This window comes from Canis lupus, chromosome 36, assembly GCF_048164855.1.
Source record: "Canis lupus baileyi chromosome 36, mCanLup2.hap1, whole genome shotgun sequence".
In the NCBI taxonomy this organism is placed as follows: Eukaryota; Metazoa; Chordata; class Mammalia; order Carnivora; family Canidae; genus Canis; species Canis lupus.
The window spans coordinates 25,121,104-25,133,222 of record NC_132873.1 but is presented as its reverse complement, the minus strand read 5'-3'; the positions used below and the strand labels follow the sequence as shown (position 1 = coordinate 25,133,222).

Sequence of the window (12,119 nt, the reverse complement as noted above, 5' to 3'; positions counted from 1 at the left end):
AGCCCCTTCTGCACCTGTGTGCAAGCACACACATGCACAAGTGACCAAAAGGGGGTGAAAGTTAACACTCTCAGGAGGAATCGCCACCAACGTAGGATGAGGGCTGATGGATAAATACTACTCCCTAATCATACCAAGTACACGGTTTCAGGGAGCATTCGATAAGCTCCAGATGATGGCAGGGTCATCCCAAGTTCTCTAACGTGGCAATGAACTTGCTAACACATCCTCAGTTCGCTTTTTCTTCTTCTTACTTTTACTCTCCCCAATCTCTTATTCCTGCTTCCTGGGATCACCTCCCAAAGTGCACACAAATCCTTTTTTCAGGCTTTCCTTTCACAGGAAAACAAACAGACAACTTAAAAATGCCCTTCCCTCCTTCCACTCTCATCTTGCTCCATAAAGGATTTAGGATTTGTGAGAGTGCTATGAGCAAGATGTGCAGAAAGTATGAGAATCCAGTCACTAGGTCATGGACATGGGGAACCACCAGTGCTGAGTCACCCCTGATTTCAACTACAGGGATCATCTCCAGAAGCATGAACATCTATAATGAAAAATCACTCTAGGTCTTAACTATGCTGGAAAAATGTCACCCAAGTGCAAACCTTAATATTCCAATGACAATATTTTTAACTCGGACTATTTAAAAATTTTTTTAATATTATTTAATAAGATTTTATTTTTATTTGTAAAAACCCAAAGGATACAAAGAAAATTGGTAAGATACAGTCAAATAAGAACACAGTATATATTTTAAAACAGGCAACAAAATCATTTTAGACAGTTATATGCCTCACTGGCTAGAAAGGATTAGTCATCTCAGCCACTGAATATTTATTAAGTAAATTTAAATTTTGTTGATATTTCCAAGCCTATATACTAAACATAAAAAAAACAAATGGCAATTTGTTTTTCAGTTTTAAAATTTGTTGAATTTTTAAGGGAAAAAATGTCTATTTCAGATCTTTGTCTTTAAAAAAACAGATTTTTGCAGAACTAAAAAAAATGATGCTATGATTTTATTTTATAAAACACGGTGCGATAATTTTGGCATTATCAACATAAACAAGTTCACAATTAAAACATGTACTTTGAAATGTTCAAGAACATTCACCTGCAAAATTTCATGCAAGATTTTTAAGCTGAAAGCAGCTTTTATTTCAAATTATTAGGGATCTTCTCTGCAAGAAGAAATCCAGATTTTATAGTTTATTCTGAGGTTTTTTTTTAAGATTTTATTTATTTATTCATGAGAGACAGAAAGAGAGAGAGAGAGAGAGGCAGAGACACAGACAGAGGGAGAAGCAGGCTCCATGCAGGGAGCCTGACGTGGGACTCGATCCCGGGTCTCCAGGATCACGCCCTGGGCTGAAGGCAGCGCTAAACCGCTGAGCCACCCAGGATGCCCCAGAGTTTTTAAAAGATGTTTTAAAGCAAATAACGTTTGCATTGAACTTCCACTTACACCCAACTTCCAGCAATCACAAGAGTGTAACTCTATGGCATTAAACTCAATATAATTACTAGACAGTAAATTTTAATGCAGTAAAATCTAATGTTTCTAATGCTAAAAAATCAACTAAAAATGTCTATTAACTGCCTTTTCCACAGAATAATAATTTAAAATCAAAATAATGACAAAGGATGCCAAGATCTAAGAAGTCATATTTTAGCGCTGGAAGAGGCATCTCCTCAAAGATCATTAAGTTAATTCTTCTCATTTTCAGACTTAGAAACTGGGGCTCAAAGATGTAAGTGACTTGACAATAGTCACAGAGCCATTAGTGACAAAGCTATCACCTAAGACTTCGCTTCTGGATTCTAGTACTGCTTCTGCTGGCCCATCTTCACAATTCTTTTATTCAGACTACTCAAACATTCTGTGCATACAGTAACTATAACTTACAATTCCTTTATTAAGCTATTTTTCCCAAGATATATAGATCATAGACAGTATCCATCAGAAAAGATTGAAATGGAGCACAGAATTTAAAACCAGAAACTGAGTGACTTATTTGAAAGTATGAAACTAGTAAACCTTATTTTTAAAGCAATAAAGTATGATGATATATTGGTAAATTACCGTAGACAACTGTGGTAAAAATCTCACTGGTGTCTTGGATTTTTCCTTGTTGGCTGATTTGTCCTGTATGAAAAAAATACAATCAATTACTGTTCACTATTTATGAAAAAAGAAAATAAAAAAATAAAAATAAAAAAAATCAATTACTGTTCACTCTTAATGTTAAAACTGATTCACTCAACCAAATTTTACAGTGTCTAATACTAAGCATACATCATTCAAAATATCCTAAAACATACCCTACAGATGGTATAATATTGTATACAGAAAGTTAAAAGGGATCCACAATTATTAGAGCTAAGGAATAGGTTAATGCCAGCAAGTTACTGGATGTAAAACCAATGTGCACACACGCAAAAAAAATTCAACTGTATTTTTTTAAATTGTATTTTTAAACACTAGCAATGAACAGTCCAAAATTGAAAGAAAAAAGTCACTTACCATAGAATCAAAAAAGGATAAAATAGGAATAACTTAAGAAGTGTAGGACTTGCACAATGAAGGTAATAAAACATCACCGAAAAAAAATTAAAGATAACTTTAATGGAAAGACATCCCATGTGCATGGATTAGAAGACAAATATTAAGATGCAATACTCCTTCTGCCCAAAATTATCTACAGACTCAACACATTCCCTATCAAAATCTCAGCTATAGTTTTAAGGTAGAAATTAACGAGTTAATCATAAAATTTACACAGAAATATAAGGACCCAGGACAGCCAAACGATTTTGAAAAAGAACAAGTTGGCAGACGCATACTTCCATATTTCACAACTTCCTACAAAGCTATGATAATGAAGACTGCATGAGGATAAACATCAAAGAAATAGAATTGGAAGTTTCGAAATAAGCCCACCTATCTACGGGCAATTGATTTTTGACCAGAGTACCAAGACAATTCAGTGAAAAACTGGTCATATCTTCCTCTGGATATTTATCTGAATCTAAACGGTGTCCAAAGTTTACCCAGCCTTGCCTCCCTTCTCCATGGCTAAAACTTCATTCTTTCCCCCCAGAATCCTTTACTTCCTAAGGTTAATATACTCTGAAGTTCCTACTAATAAGTACAAAGGTTACTTGTCACTTTCAGAGAATCCCTTTACCTTCTTTGCAGTAGAGAAGAGTTCTACTGCAGGAAGCTCATCCAAGAAGTGCTATTGAGAATGATACTTTGATTTATGAAATGGATACTAGGAGTTGGGCTTTGGTCACATAAAGTCCTTGCCTCTTAGCATCAAATCCATGCTTTTGTCCTCGCTGGTGGTTCTCGAACAGGACCAAAAGATTTCTCTAGGTTCAGAAGGGACACCAAGATGAGAAAAACGGCCAAAGGGCCTCTTCTTCCTGGTGGCAGTGCTGTGCCTCATCGCTCTCACGGCCTGGCTGCCAGCAGTCCACCTGCTGGCCCCCAGCACCTTTCCAGCCACTGGTATGTGGCCCATCTGGTGGCAGACGACGTCGAGGTTTCACTACCATCTCTATCAGTAGCTTCCCGGCAAGTTTCCCTGACATCAGAGGGAGGAATCCTTTCAAACTGTTCAGGGTGCAAATCCGTGATTTTCTCACACGTGGATACCCTCTTCACTGGTTTTCACAGCTGTAAAGTGTTCCACCGTATGAATATATTGCAATTTATCCGCCCCTTTTTCTTGTGAGTGGGCGGATAAATTTAATAAGTTAAATAACTTATTTCCAATTTTTGTACTTTTTATACCATCTTCTTGCATGTGTGTGTACTAGTACTATAGTTAAGCACACACACATACAATTCTTGTGTCCCCCACATACAGTGCTAGTATATTTGATATGCATGTATTATGCATATACTGTGTATATCTGGTTTTGTCCCTTAAATTCCATTGATATATTTGTGGACCTGTAAACACATTGTATCAAATTACTGTAACTTCACAACAGGTCTTGAAATACTTGTAATTCTCTCCACCTTATTATTGTTAAGCATTATCAGATCCAGGGTTCTGGTCCAAGACGGTGGCATAGGAAGACTGAACTCCCTCCTCCATAGACACACCAAATCCACACCTATTTGTAGAGCAGTTCCTCCTGAGGAAGGACTGAGGACTGACTCAACAGCTTCTGCACAATAAAAGATTAAGAGGCTGCAGACAACAGGCAAGAGAGGTGGAGACCCAGTAAGGAAGGGAATGTGGCTCCCCACCAAGTCTGCGAGCTACAGTGGGGAGGGCTAGCACTGAGGGACCGAGCTGATAGATCTGTCTACCCTGGGGCACAGGAAAACATAAAACAAAACAAAAAAAAAATACGGTCTGAAAGAGCAACTAGAATATCGAAGATCCAGCCTTAGAAGTCCACCAAATAGCAAGGGAGCTACCGGAGTGGTGTCCAAGTTCAAGAGCCTGGGCAAGCACTGTGGTTGACACCCATCTTCCACATTGATAGTATAGACAGGGGCAGAGTCTGGGCGCTGTAGGGAGGCTACTGCCACAGTGAGCACCAAGTCTCTAGCTCACCCCAACCCCAGACACCCTGGGACACAGAAAAAAAAACCCCACAGTTTAGGAGAGCAACTAAATATAAAAAATAATATAAAATATAAGAGACTGAATGGCAAGGGAGCTGCTGGAACCCAGAATTAGAGGGGCTGGTGAGCACCATGGTTTACATTCTCCTTCCACCTTGCTAGTGTGGACAGGACCAAGGTCCATGTGCCATAGTCAGTCTACTGTCTCAGTGAGCCCCAGAGACCCTAGCCCACACCAGCCTTAGACATTCCCAAAGTGGATGTTCTCTAGATAGGGACTGGCCGCCTTGGTGGGTTTTTTGCATCTATGTTCATCAGGGATATTAGAATATTGAACTATTCTTACAACCCCAGGGAAGGGAAATAAAAGGCTAAAAGCAACTTTTAGGACTACACCAATAAAAAGCTTTTGCAACAAAACAAGAAGGCAGCCTACTGAGTGCAAGGAGATCTTTACAAATGATTTAACTAATAAGGGGTTAATATAAAAAATACATAAAGAACTTCTACAACACCAGGGGAAAATAATTTTTAAAAAAATACAGAGGGACCTGAATAAACACTTTGCCAAAGAAAACATACAAATGACAAATACACATGAAAAAGTGCTCCCCATCCCTAATCATCAGGGAAATTCAAATTCAAATCAAAACCACAGTGATATATAACCTCACACTTGTCAGAATAGCTAGAGTCAAAAAGATGAAAAGTAAGTGTTGGTGAAGATGTGGAGAAAAGGAACACTCATGCATCGTTGAGGTTATGTAAATTGGTGCAACCACTGTAGAAAACAGCATGGAAAAAAAAAAAAGAAAAAGCATGGAGATGCCACAAAACATCAAATCTATCATGATCCAGCAATTCCACGACTCATATTTACCTAAAAAAAATATAAACATTAATTTGAAAAGATATGTACCCCTATGTTATTGCAGTATTTACAACAGCCAACATATGGAAGCAACCCTAGTGTTCATCCATAGATGAGTGGATAAAGCTGGGGTATATATACACAAATATACACACACACACAATGGAAATAGAGGCGAGACCTTGCCATTTGCAACATCATGGATGCACATAAAGAATATTTCGCTAAATGAAATAAGATAGACAAGGACAAATATTACAGATTTTGCTTATATACGAAATCTAAAAAATAGTAATGAACAAAAAGCAGAAACGGACCCATAAATACAGAGAGTTGGTGGTTCCCAGAGGGGAGGGGGGTTGGGGATGGGCAAAATGAGTGAAGGGGAGTGGGAGATACAGGCTTCCAGGTACATAATGAAGAAGTCATAAGAATAAAAAGTACAGCATAGTGATGCCTGGGTGGCTCAGTGGTTGAGCATCTGCCTTGGACTCAGGTGTGATCCTGGAGACCCGGGATCGAGTCCCACGTTGGGCTCCCTGCATGGAGCCTGCTTCTCCCTCTGCCTCTGTCTGTCTCTCTCTCATGAATAAATAAATAAAATCTTTAAAAAAAAAAAAAAAGTACAGCATAGAGAATGTAGTCAATGGTATTGTAATAGCATTTTATGGTGACAGAAGGTAGCTATGCTTGTGGTGAGGACAACATATAAACTTGTCAAATCACCACGTTTACACCCAAAACTAATATAACGTTGTAGGTCAACTACACCTCAATTAAAAAAAAAATTATCGGACAATCTGGACATTTTTTTCTACCGGGTGAATTTTCTCATCCATGTTGTATAAAACTTTGAGGGATTTTGATTTTTGATAAAAGTATGGTGAATTGCTAGAATCACTTGGAGGAAGCTGACATAATTAGGATACTGACTTGTTTTTCATGAATATAGGATTTATTCATTCAGATTCGAGGAATGTATCCTTCAAAAACATTTCATACTATTCTTCGTAAGAGTCTTATATACCTTTATTAGATTTATTCTTAAGTATAAAAATTTTGAATGGGAAAATGAATCATAGCCTCTGAACAACAGATTTACATATTATGCCAACTGCTTTGTCAATATGGAAAGGTCTCTGAAAGCCGCATCTACTTATAATTGCTGCAATGGTAAGGTTTTGTTTTCCCAAGTCTCCACCCAATTTTTTTTTTTTTTTTTTTTTTTTTCCTTGCTGGGAGCCTGGAAGGCTAAATTCTATGTATGGGCACCACCTGGGCTCCCAGCCCTCTGTCTTTTGGTGGAGATTAAGCAATGAGAGGCATGGGTGGGAGACTAAAGAGCAGGAGGGGAGAGAGTTTGGGATAGTTCTTTCCTAGGACTCCCTGTTGCCCACAGTTCTGATAGTAGCTGAATTCTTTCAGAGCTCAGCCCCAGTCAGGAAGCTACCATTCCAAACCCCCCACCCCCTCTCACCAGGTTTTGATAACGTGGGGACCGGTCAGGCCTGGGAATGGTAATGACTTCCTGTTGCTATTCATCCTTAAGCACCTCCTCATCATCCTTGGCTCTTTCCCTTAACCTTCCCCACACCCCTGCAAAAGGTCCCTAAGTTTTCTTCAGTTAAGTCCTTGTGAGCATATCATCGGTTTTCTGCTGAGGTCCTGACTAATCTAACTTTCTATTATTAAAGTTGAAATTGCTAAGGAGTCTAGATCTTCCTGGAGCAGTCTGGCTTTGCATTTAGTTTTTATTTTGATTTTCAACTACTTGTTTATTGGAAGGGATATTGTCATCTAATCTTAACTACCCCGATCAAATGGCCAGACTCTGAATGTGTCTGGTTAAATCAGCCATTTAAAAAAAAAAAAAAAAAAAATCAGCCATTTTATGAAGTTGACTGGTTAAAACAATAACCTTCCAAATTTTAACAGGGTGGATTTAACATAGTGGCCATATATTTGCATTATGGTCGTTAAAGTTATCACCAAGGTGAGGGCTTCATTTTGAACTGGTTTTACTCTGACCTCCCTTTTTAAGCAAGGGCATCAAGAAGATAGGAAAACTGAATGAGCATCATATAAATGCAAAATTACAGTAGTTGGTCTAACAATTAGAAAAAGCACTAGGGTACAGTTGGGCTGACAAATCTTTCCTCCTTACCTGCCCACAACACGTAGTGGATTTGTGGGGGCGCTCCATGGGTTTTGCCTATTTTTTATCTTGAAACCCCTGGAAGTTCCTCAGTGAAGCTCAAATGCCTTACTTTGTTTTAATTTTAAAAATGAAATGAGCAGTTGCGAAAGATTTATCTTTGTTTTAAATACCTAACTTAAGAACTCAGACTGCTATTCCTGAAAAATGCCATGTCACTCTCAAAGTTCCACTAATGAGATGAATATGTTAAAATCTCCTTCAGCAAATATGATTTACCACCTGCTCACTTCTTCAAACTAAATGAATACATAAGTAAATGTCACAGAAGAATGGCATTTCCAAAAGTTTAATCCATTCCATTTGTTTTAGGTTAAAATATAAAAGCTTTCATCCTTTCCAAAGGAACACTGCACTTGAGATTAGCATAAATGAGAGGACCAAGGGTTTTGAAATTACTGAGCAACCAAAGTAGTGAAAGAGGGACCTCTGCTGTTTAAATATGGTGTTTAAACAGTGGAAATCCTAAATGGGCTCATGCAACATTCTTTCAAGATCCCAATAACATCTCTTCAATAATATAGGTCCTTTTAGGGGATGGGGAGCGGGGGGGGGGGGGAGGAGATGAGGGGTGTCCTCTCCAAGCATTTTTATTAAGATAAAGCAAAACTTAACTGCCAATAGGTTTTTAGTAGATGCTTTTTAGTTGTAGACTGGTCAAGCTGGGGGCTTTGGAAAAATAATAGCAATTCAGAAATACCATCATAAGTACGGTAAGCATGTGTTTTAAATTTCAGCACCACAGGGTGTGGTTCAAGACCAGGCCAAAGACTGATAAGAATATCAAGCAAAGAAATTGCTTAATGTATATTGATGGTGAGGATACCAAATGTTTTTAAAAGGATTTTGATTACAGTATCATGTAAAAAAAAAAATCACTAGTAGAATCCATTAGTCTAACTGCTCAGTTTTTTGGCTACCAATATCTTTTTTATTTCTTCATTGTTCTTTTACCACTAATTACTAAATATATGGTAAGTGATTCAGCGTGTTTCTTAGTTTATTACACATTTCAATAAGATGTTAAGACTAGGTTTACTTGATCATGATTGATCATGATCATTTGCTTCATGAATTATGGACATTTTATTAATAATCTACAAACCAGGGGGCACTTGGGTGGCTCAGAAGCTGAGCGCCTGCCTTGGGCTCAGGTGGTGATCCCAGATCTTCGGATCAAGTCCCTCCTGGGGCTCCCTGCTCAGAGGGGAGTCAGCTTCTCCCTCTATGTCTCTGCCTCTTTCTCTGTCACTCATGAATAAATTTAAGTCTACAACCCAATGGATAGAGGAATAGATAAATTACCTTTTAACATCCTTTCCTCAATAAACTAGCACTACGAAAAAAAAGTATCAAAAAGGGAAGAATTATAGTTTAGTGTTAAAACAAAGAAGCTAAGCAAAATCTGCAGACTTAAAAGCAACTGTTCTCCATTCAGTACCAGGATGCTTAAGGGGCTTTTCCCATATTCATCAAGGGAGTTAGAGCGGTTTTCCCAGTTGCTAGATCATGCCCATGCTTAATGCCTTCCCGGTCTGTTCTAGCATTAAAGACTTTGGCCACAGTTCTGCATTTCTTTTGTTTACAGTTGCTCATGAGTTAAGTGAGGAGAGTTCTAAGAAGTACTGCGACACCCAGCTTTTATTACCGGTCATGGGGATATTTTCTTAAGAAACTCCATTTGCCACCTACCAAACCCTTTCACATATAGTGTGGAGCCTTACTTTTACGTCACAACCTCAATAAAGGAGATGTACTGATTCCCTGTCCCCTTGCACAAAAGGGAGAGGAGGCTGACAAACATGAAGCGATTTGCTAGAGGCCTCACAACTAGACAAGGGCTTAAAGTCCAGCCCTAGACTGCCTGAGCCCACGGCGAGCTTCCCCGCACCCTAGCGAGCTCAGCATCCCCACGCTGGGCACCCTCGGGGCTGCAGCTCTAACCGGGGTAGCTCGGCCGGGCACCCTGGGGCTGCAGCTCTAACTAGGGGAGCTCCTCCGGGCACCCTCGGGGCTGCAGCTCTAACCGGGAAGCTCCTCCGGGCACCCTCGGGCTGCAGCTAAAACCAGGGGATCTCCTCCGGGCACCCTCGGGCTGCAGCTCTAACCGGGGGAGCTCCTCCGGGCACCCTCGGGCTGCAGCTCTACCGGGGTAACTCCACCGGGCACCCTCGGGCTGCAGCTCTAACCGGGGGAGCTCCTCCGGGCACCCTCGGGCTGCAGCTCTAACCGGGGGAGCTCCTCCGGGCACCCTCGGGCTGCAGCTCTAACCGGGGAAGCTCCTCCGGGCACCCTCGGGCTGCAGCTCTAACTGGGAAGCTCCACCGGGCACCCTCGGGCTGCAGCTCTAACCGGGAAGCTCCTCCGGGCACCCTCAGGCTGCAGCTCTAACCGGGGCAGCTCCTCCGGGCACCCTCGAGGCTGCAGCTCTAACCAGGGGAGCTCCTCCGGGCACCCTCGAGGCTGCAGCTCTAACCAGGGGAGCTCCTCCGGGCACCCTCGGGCTGCAGCTCTACCGGGGTAACTCCACCGGGCACCCTCGGGCTGCAGCTCTAACCGGGGGAGCTCCTCCGGGCACCCTCAAGCTGCAGCTCTAACCGGGGGAGCTCCACCGGGCACCCTCGGGCTGCAGCTCTAACCGGGAAGCTCCACCGGGCACCCTCGGGCTGCAGCTCTAACCGGGGCAGCTCCTCCGGGCACCCTCGAGGCTGCAGCTCTAACCAGGGGAGCTCCTCCGGGCACCCTCGGGCTGCAGCTCTAACCGGGGAAGCTCCTCCGGGCACCCTCGAGGCTGCAGCTCTAACCGGGGGAGCTCCTCCGGGCACCCTCGGGCTGCAGCTCTAACCGGGGGAGCTCCTCCGGGCACCCTCGGGGCTGCAGCTCTAACCGGGAAGCTCCACCGGGCACCCTCGGGCTGCAGCTAAAACCAGGGGATCTCTTCCGGGCACCCTCGGGCTGCAGCTCTAACCGGGGGAGCTCCTCCGGGCACCCTCGGGCTGCAGCTCTAACCGGGGGAGCTCCTCCGGGCACCCTCGGGCTGCAGCTCTAACCGGGAAGCTCCACCGGGCACCCTCAGGCTGCAGCTAAAACCAGGGGATCTCTTCCGGGCACCCTCGGGCTGCAGCTCTAACCGGGGGAGCTCCTCCGGGCACCCTCGGGCTGCAGCTCTACCGGGGTAACTCCACCGGGCACCCTCGGGCTGCAGCTCTAACCGGGGGAGCTCCTCCGGGCACCCTCGGGCTGCAGCTCTAACCGGGGGAGCTCCTCCGGGCACCCTCGGGCTGCAGCTCTAACCGGGGAAGCTCCTCCGGGCACCCTCGGGCTGCAGCTCTAACTGGGAAGCTCCACCGGGCACCCTCGGGCTGCAGCTCTAACCGGGAAGCTCCTCCGGGCACCCTCAGGCTGCAGCTCTAACCGGGGCAGCTCCTCCGGGCACCCTCGAGGCTGCAGCTAAAACCAGGGGAGCTCCTCCGGGCACCCTCGGGCTGCAGCTCTAACCAGGGGAGCTCCTCCGGGCACCCTCGGGCTGCAGCTCTACCGGGGTAACTCCACCGGGCACCCTCGGGCTGCAGCTCTAACCGGGGGAGCTCCTCCGGGCACCCTCAAGCTGCAGCTCTAACCGGGGGAGCTCCTCCGGGCACCCTCGGGCTGCAGCTCTAACCGGGGGAGCTCCACCGGGCACCCTCAAGCTGCAGCTCTAACCGGGGGAGCTCCACCGGGCACCCTCGGGCTGCAGCTCTAACCGGGGGAGCTCCTCCGGGCACCCTCGGGCTGCAGCTCTAACCGGGGGAGCTCCTCCGGGCACCCTCGGGCTGCAGCTCTAACCGGGAAGCTCCACCGGGCACCCTCGGGCTGCAGCTCTACCGGGGTAACTCCACCGGGCACCCTCGGGCTGCAGCTCTAACCGGGGGAGCTCCTCCGGGCACCCTCGGGCTGCAGCTCTAACCGGGAAGCTCCACCGGGCACCCTCGGGCTGCAGCTCTACCGGGGTAACTCCACCGGGCACCCTCGGGCTGCAGCTCTAACCGGGGGAGCTCCTCCGGGCGTCAAGGTTGTTATGACAACACCGAGGAGGCCCGGTTGGGAAGCAAACATTTAAGAGTTTCCACGGAGAGCGCTCGGAGTCCCGGAGGGCCCTGGGTGAAGGGGCCCGCACCCCTGCACCGCCGCCCCGGGGTCACCACAGGCGCTGGAGGGCCCGGCTGCCGGCCTCTGAGGCCGCGGGGAGGCCCGTGCGCCCCCGCCCGCCGCATCCTCACCTGCTCGTCGCTCATGGCCGCGAGGACGCGCCGTCACCCGTGGCTCCGCGGAGGCTCCGTGGGCGCCGCTCGGGCGAGGGAAGGGCGGCCTGGGACCCGCTGCAGCCCCGGCTCCCGCAGCGCCCGCCGGCCAGCGTCCTCGTTGCTAGGCAACGGCCCGCCGGCTCCATTTCCGGTCACCTT

The 12,119-nt window shown here is 45.3% G+C and overlaps 1 protein-coding gene across 4 annotated transcripts in view; it reads right to left on the bottom strand.

The window, feature by feature from the left end:
- DNAH7 (dynein axonemal heavy chain 7) overlaps window positions 1-12,063 on the bottom strand; it is a 234,340-nt gene extending 222,277 nt beyond the window's left edge. The window contains exons 1-2 of one of the 4 annotated variants that reach the window (XR_012024865.1): window positions 11,937-12,063; window positions 2,087-2,149 (exon numbers count right to left, since the gene is read on the bottom strand). Coding sequence is in view for 2 of the 4 variants with exons in the window: in XM_072812865.1 (XP_072668966.1) it covers window positions 2,087-2,149; window positions 11,937-11,951 (78 nt within the window). In the remaining 2 variants the exon portion in view is untranslated. The remainder of the gene's footprint in view (window positions 1-2,086; window positions 2,150-11,936) is intronic. The other 3 variants (XR_012024864.1, XM_072812865.1, XM_072812864.1) reach the window with 3 other exon arrangements.
- Window positions 12,064-12,119: the final 56 nt, after the last annotated feature.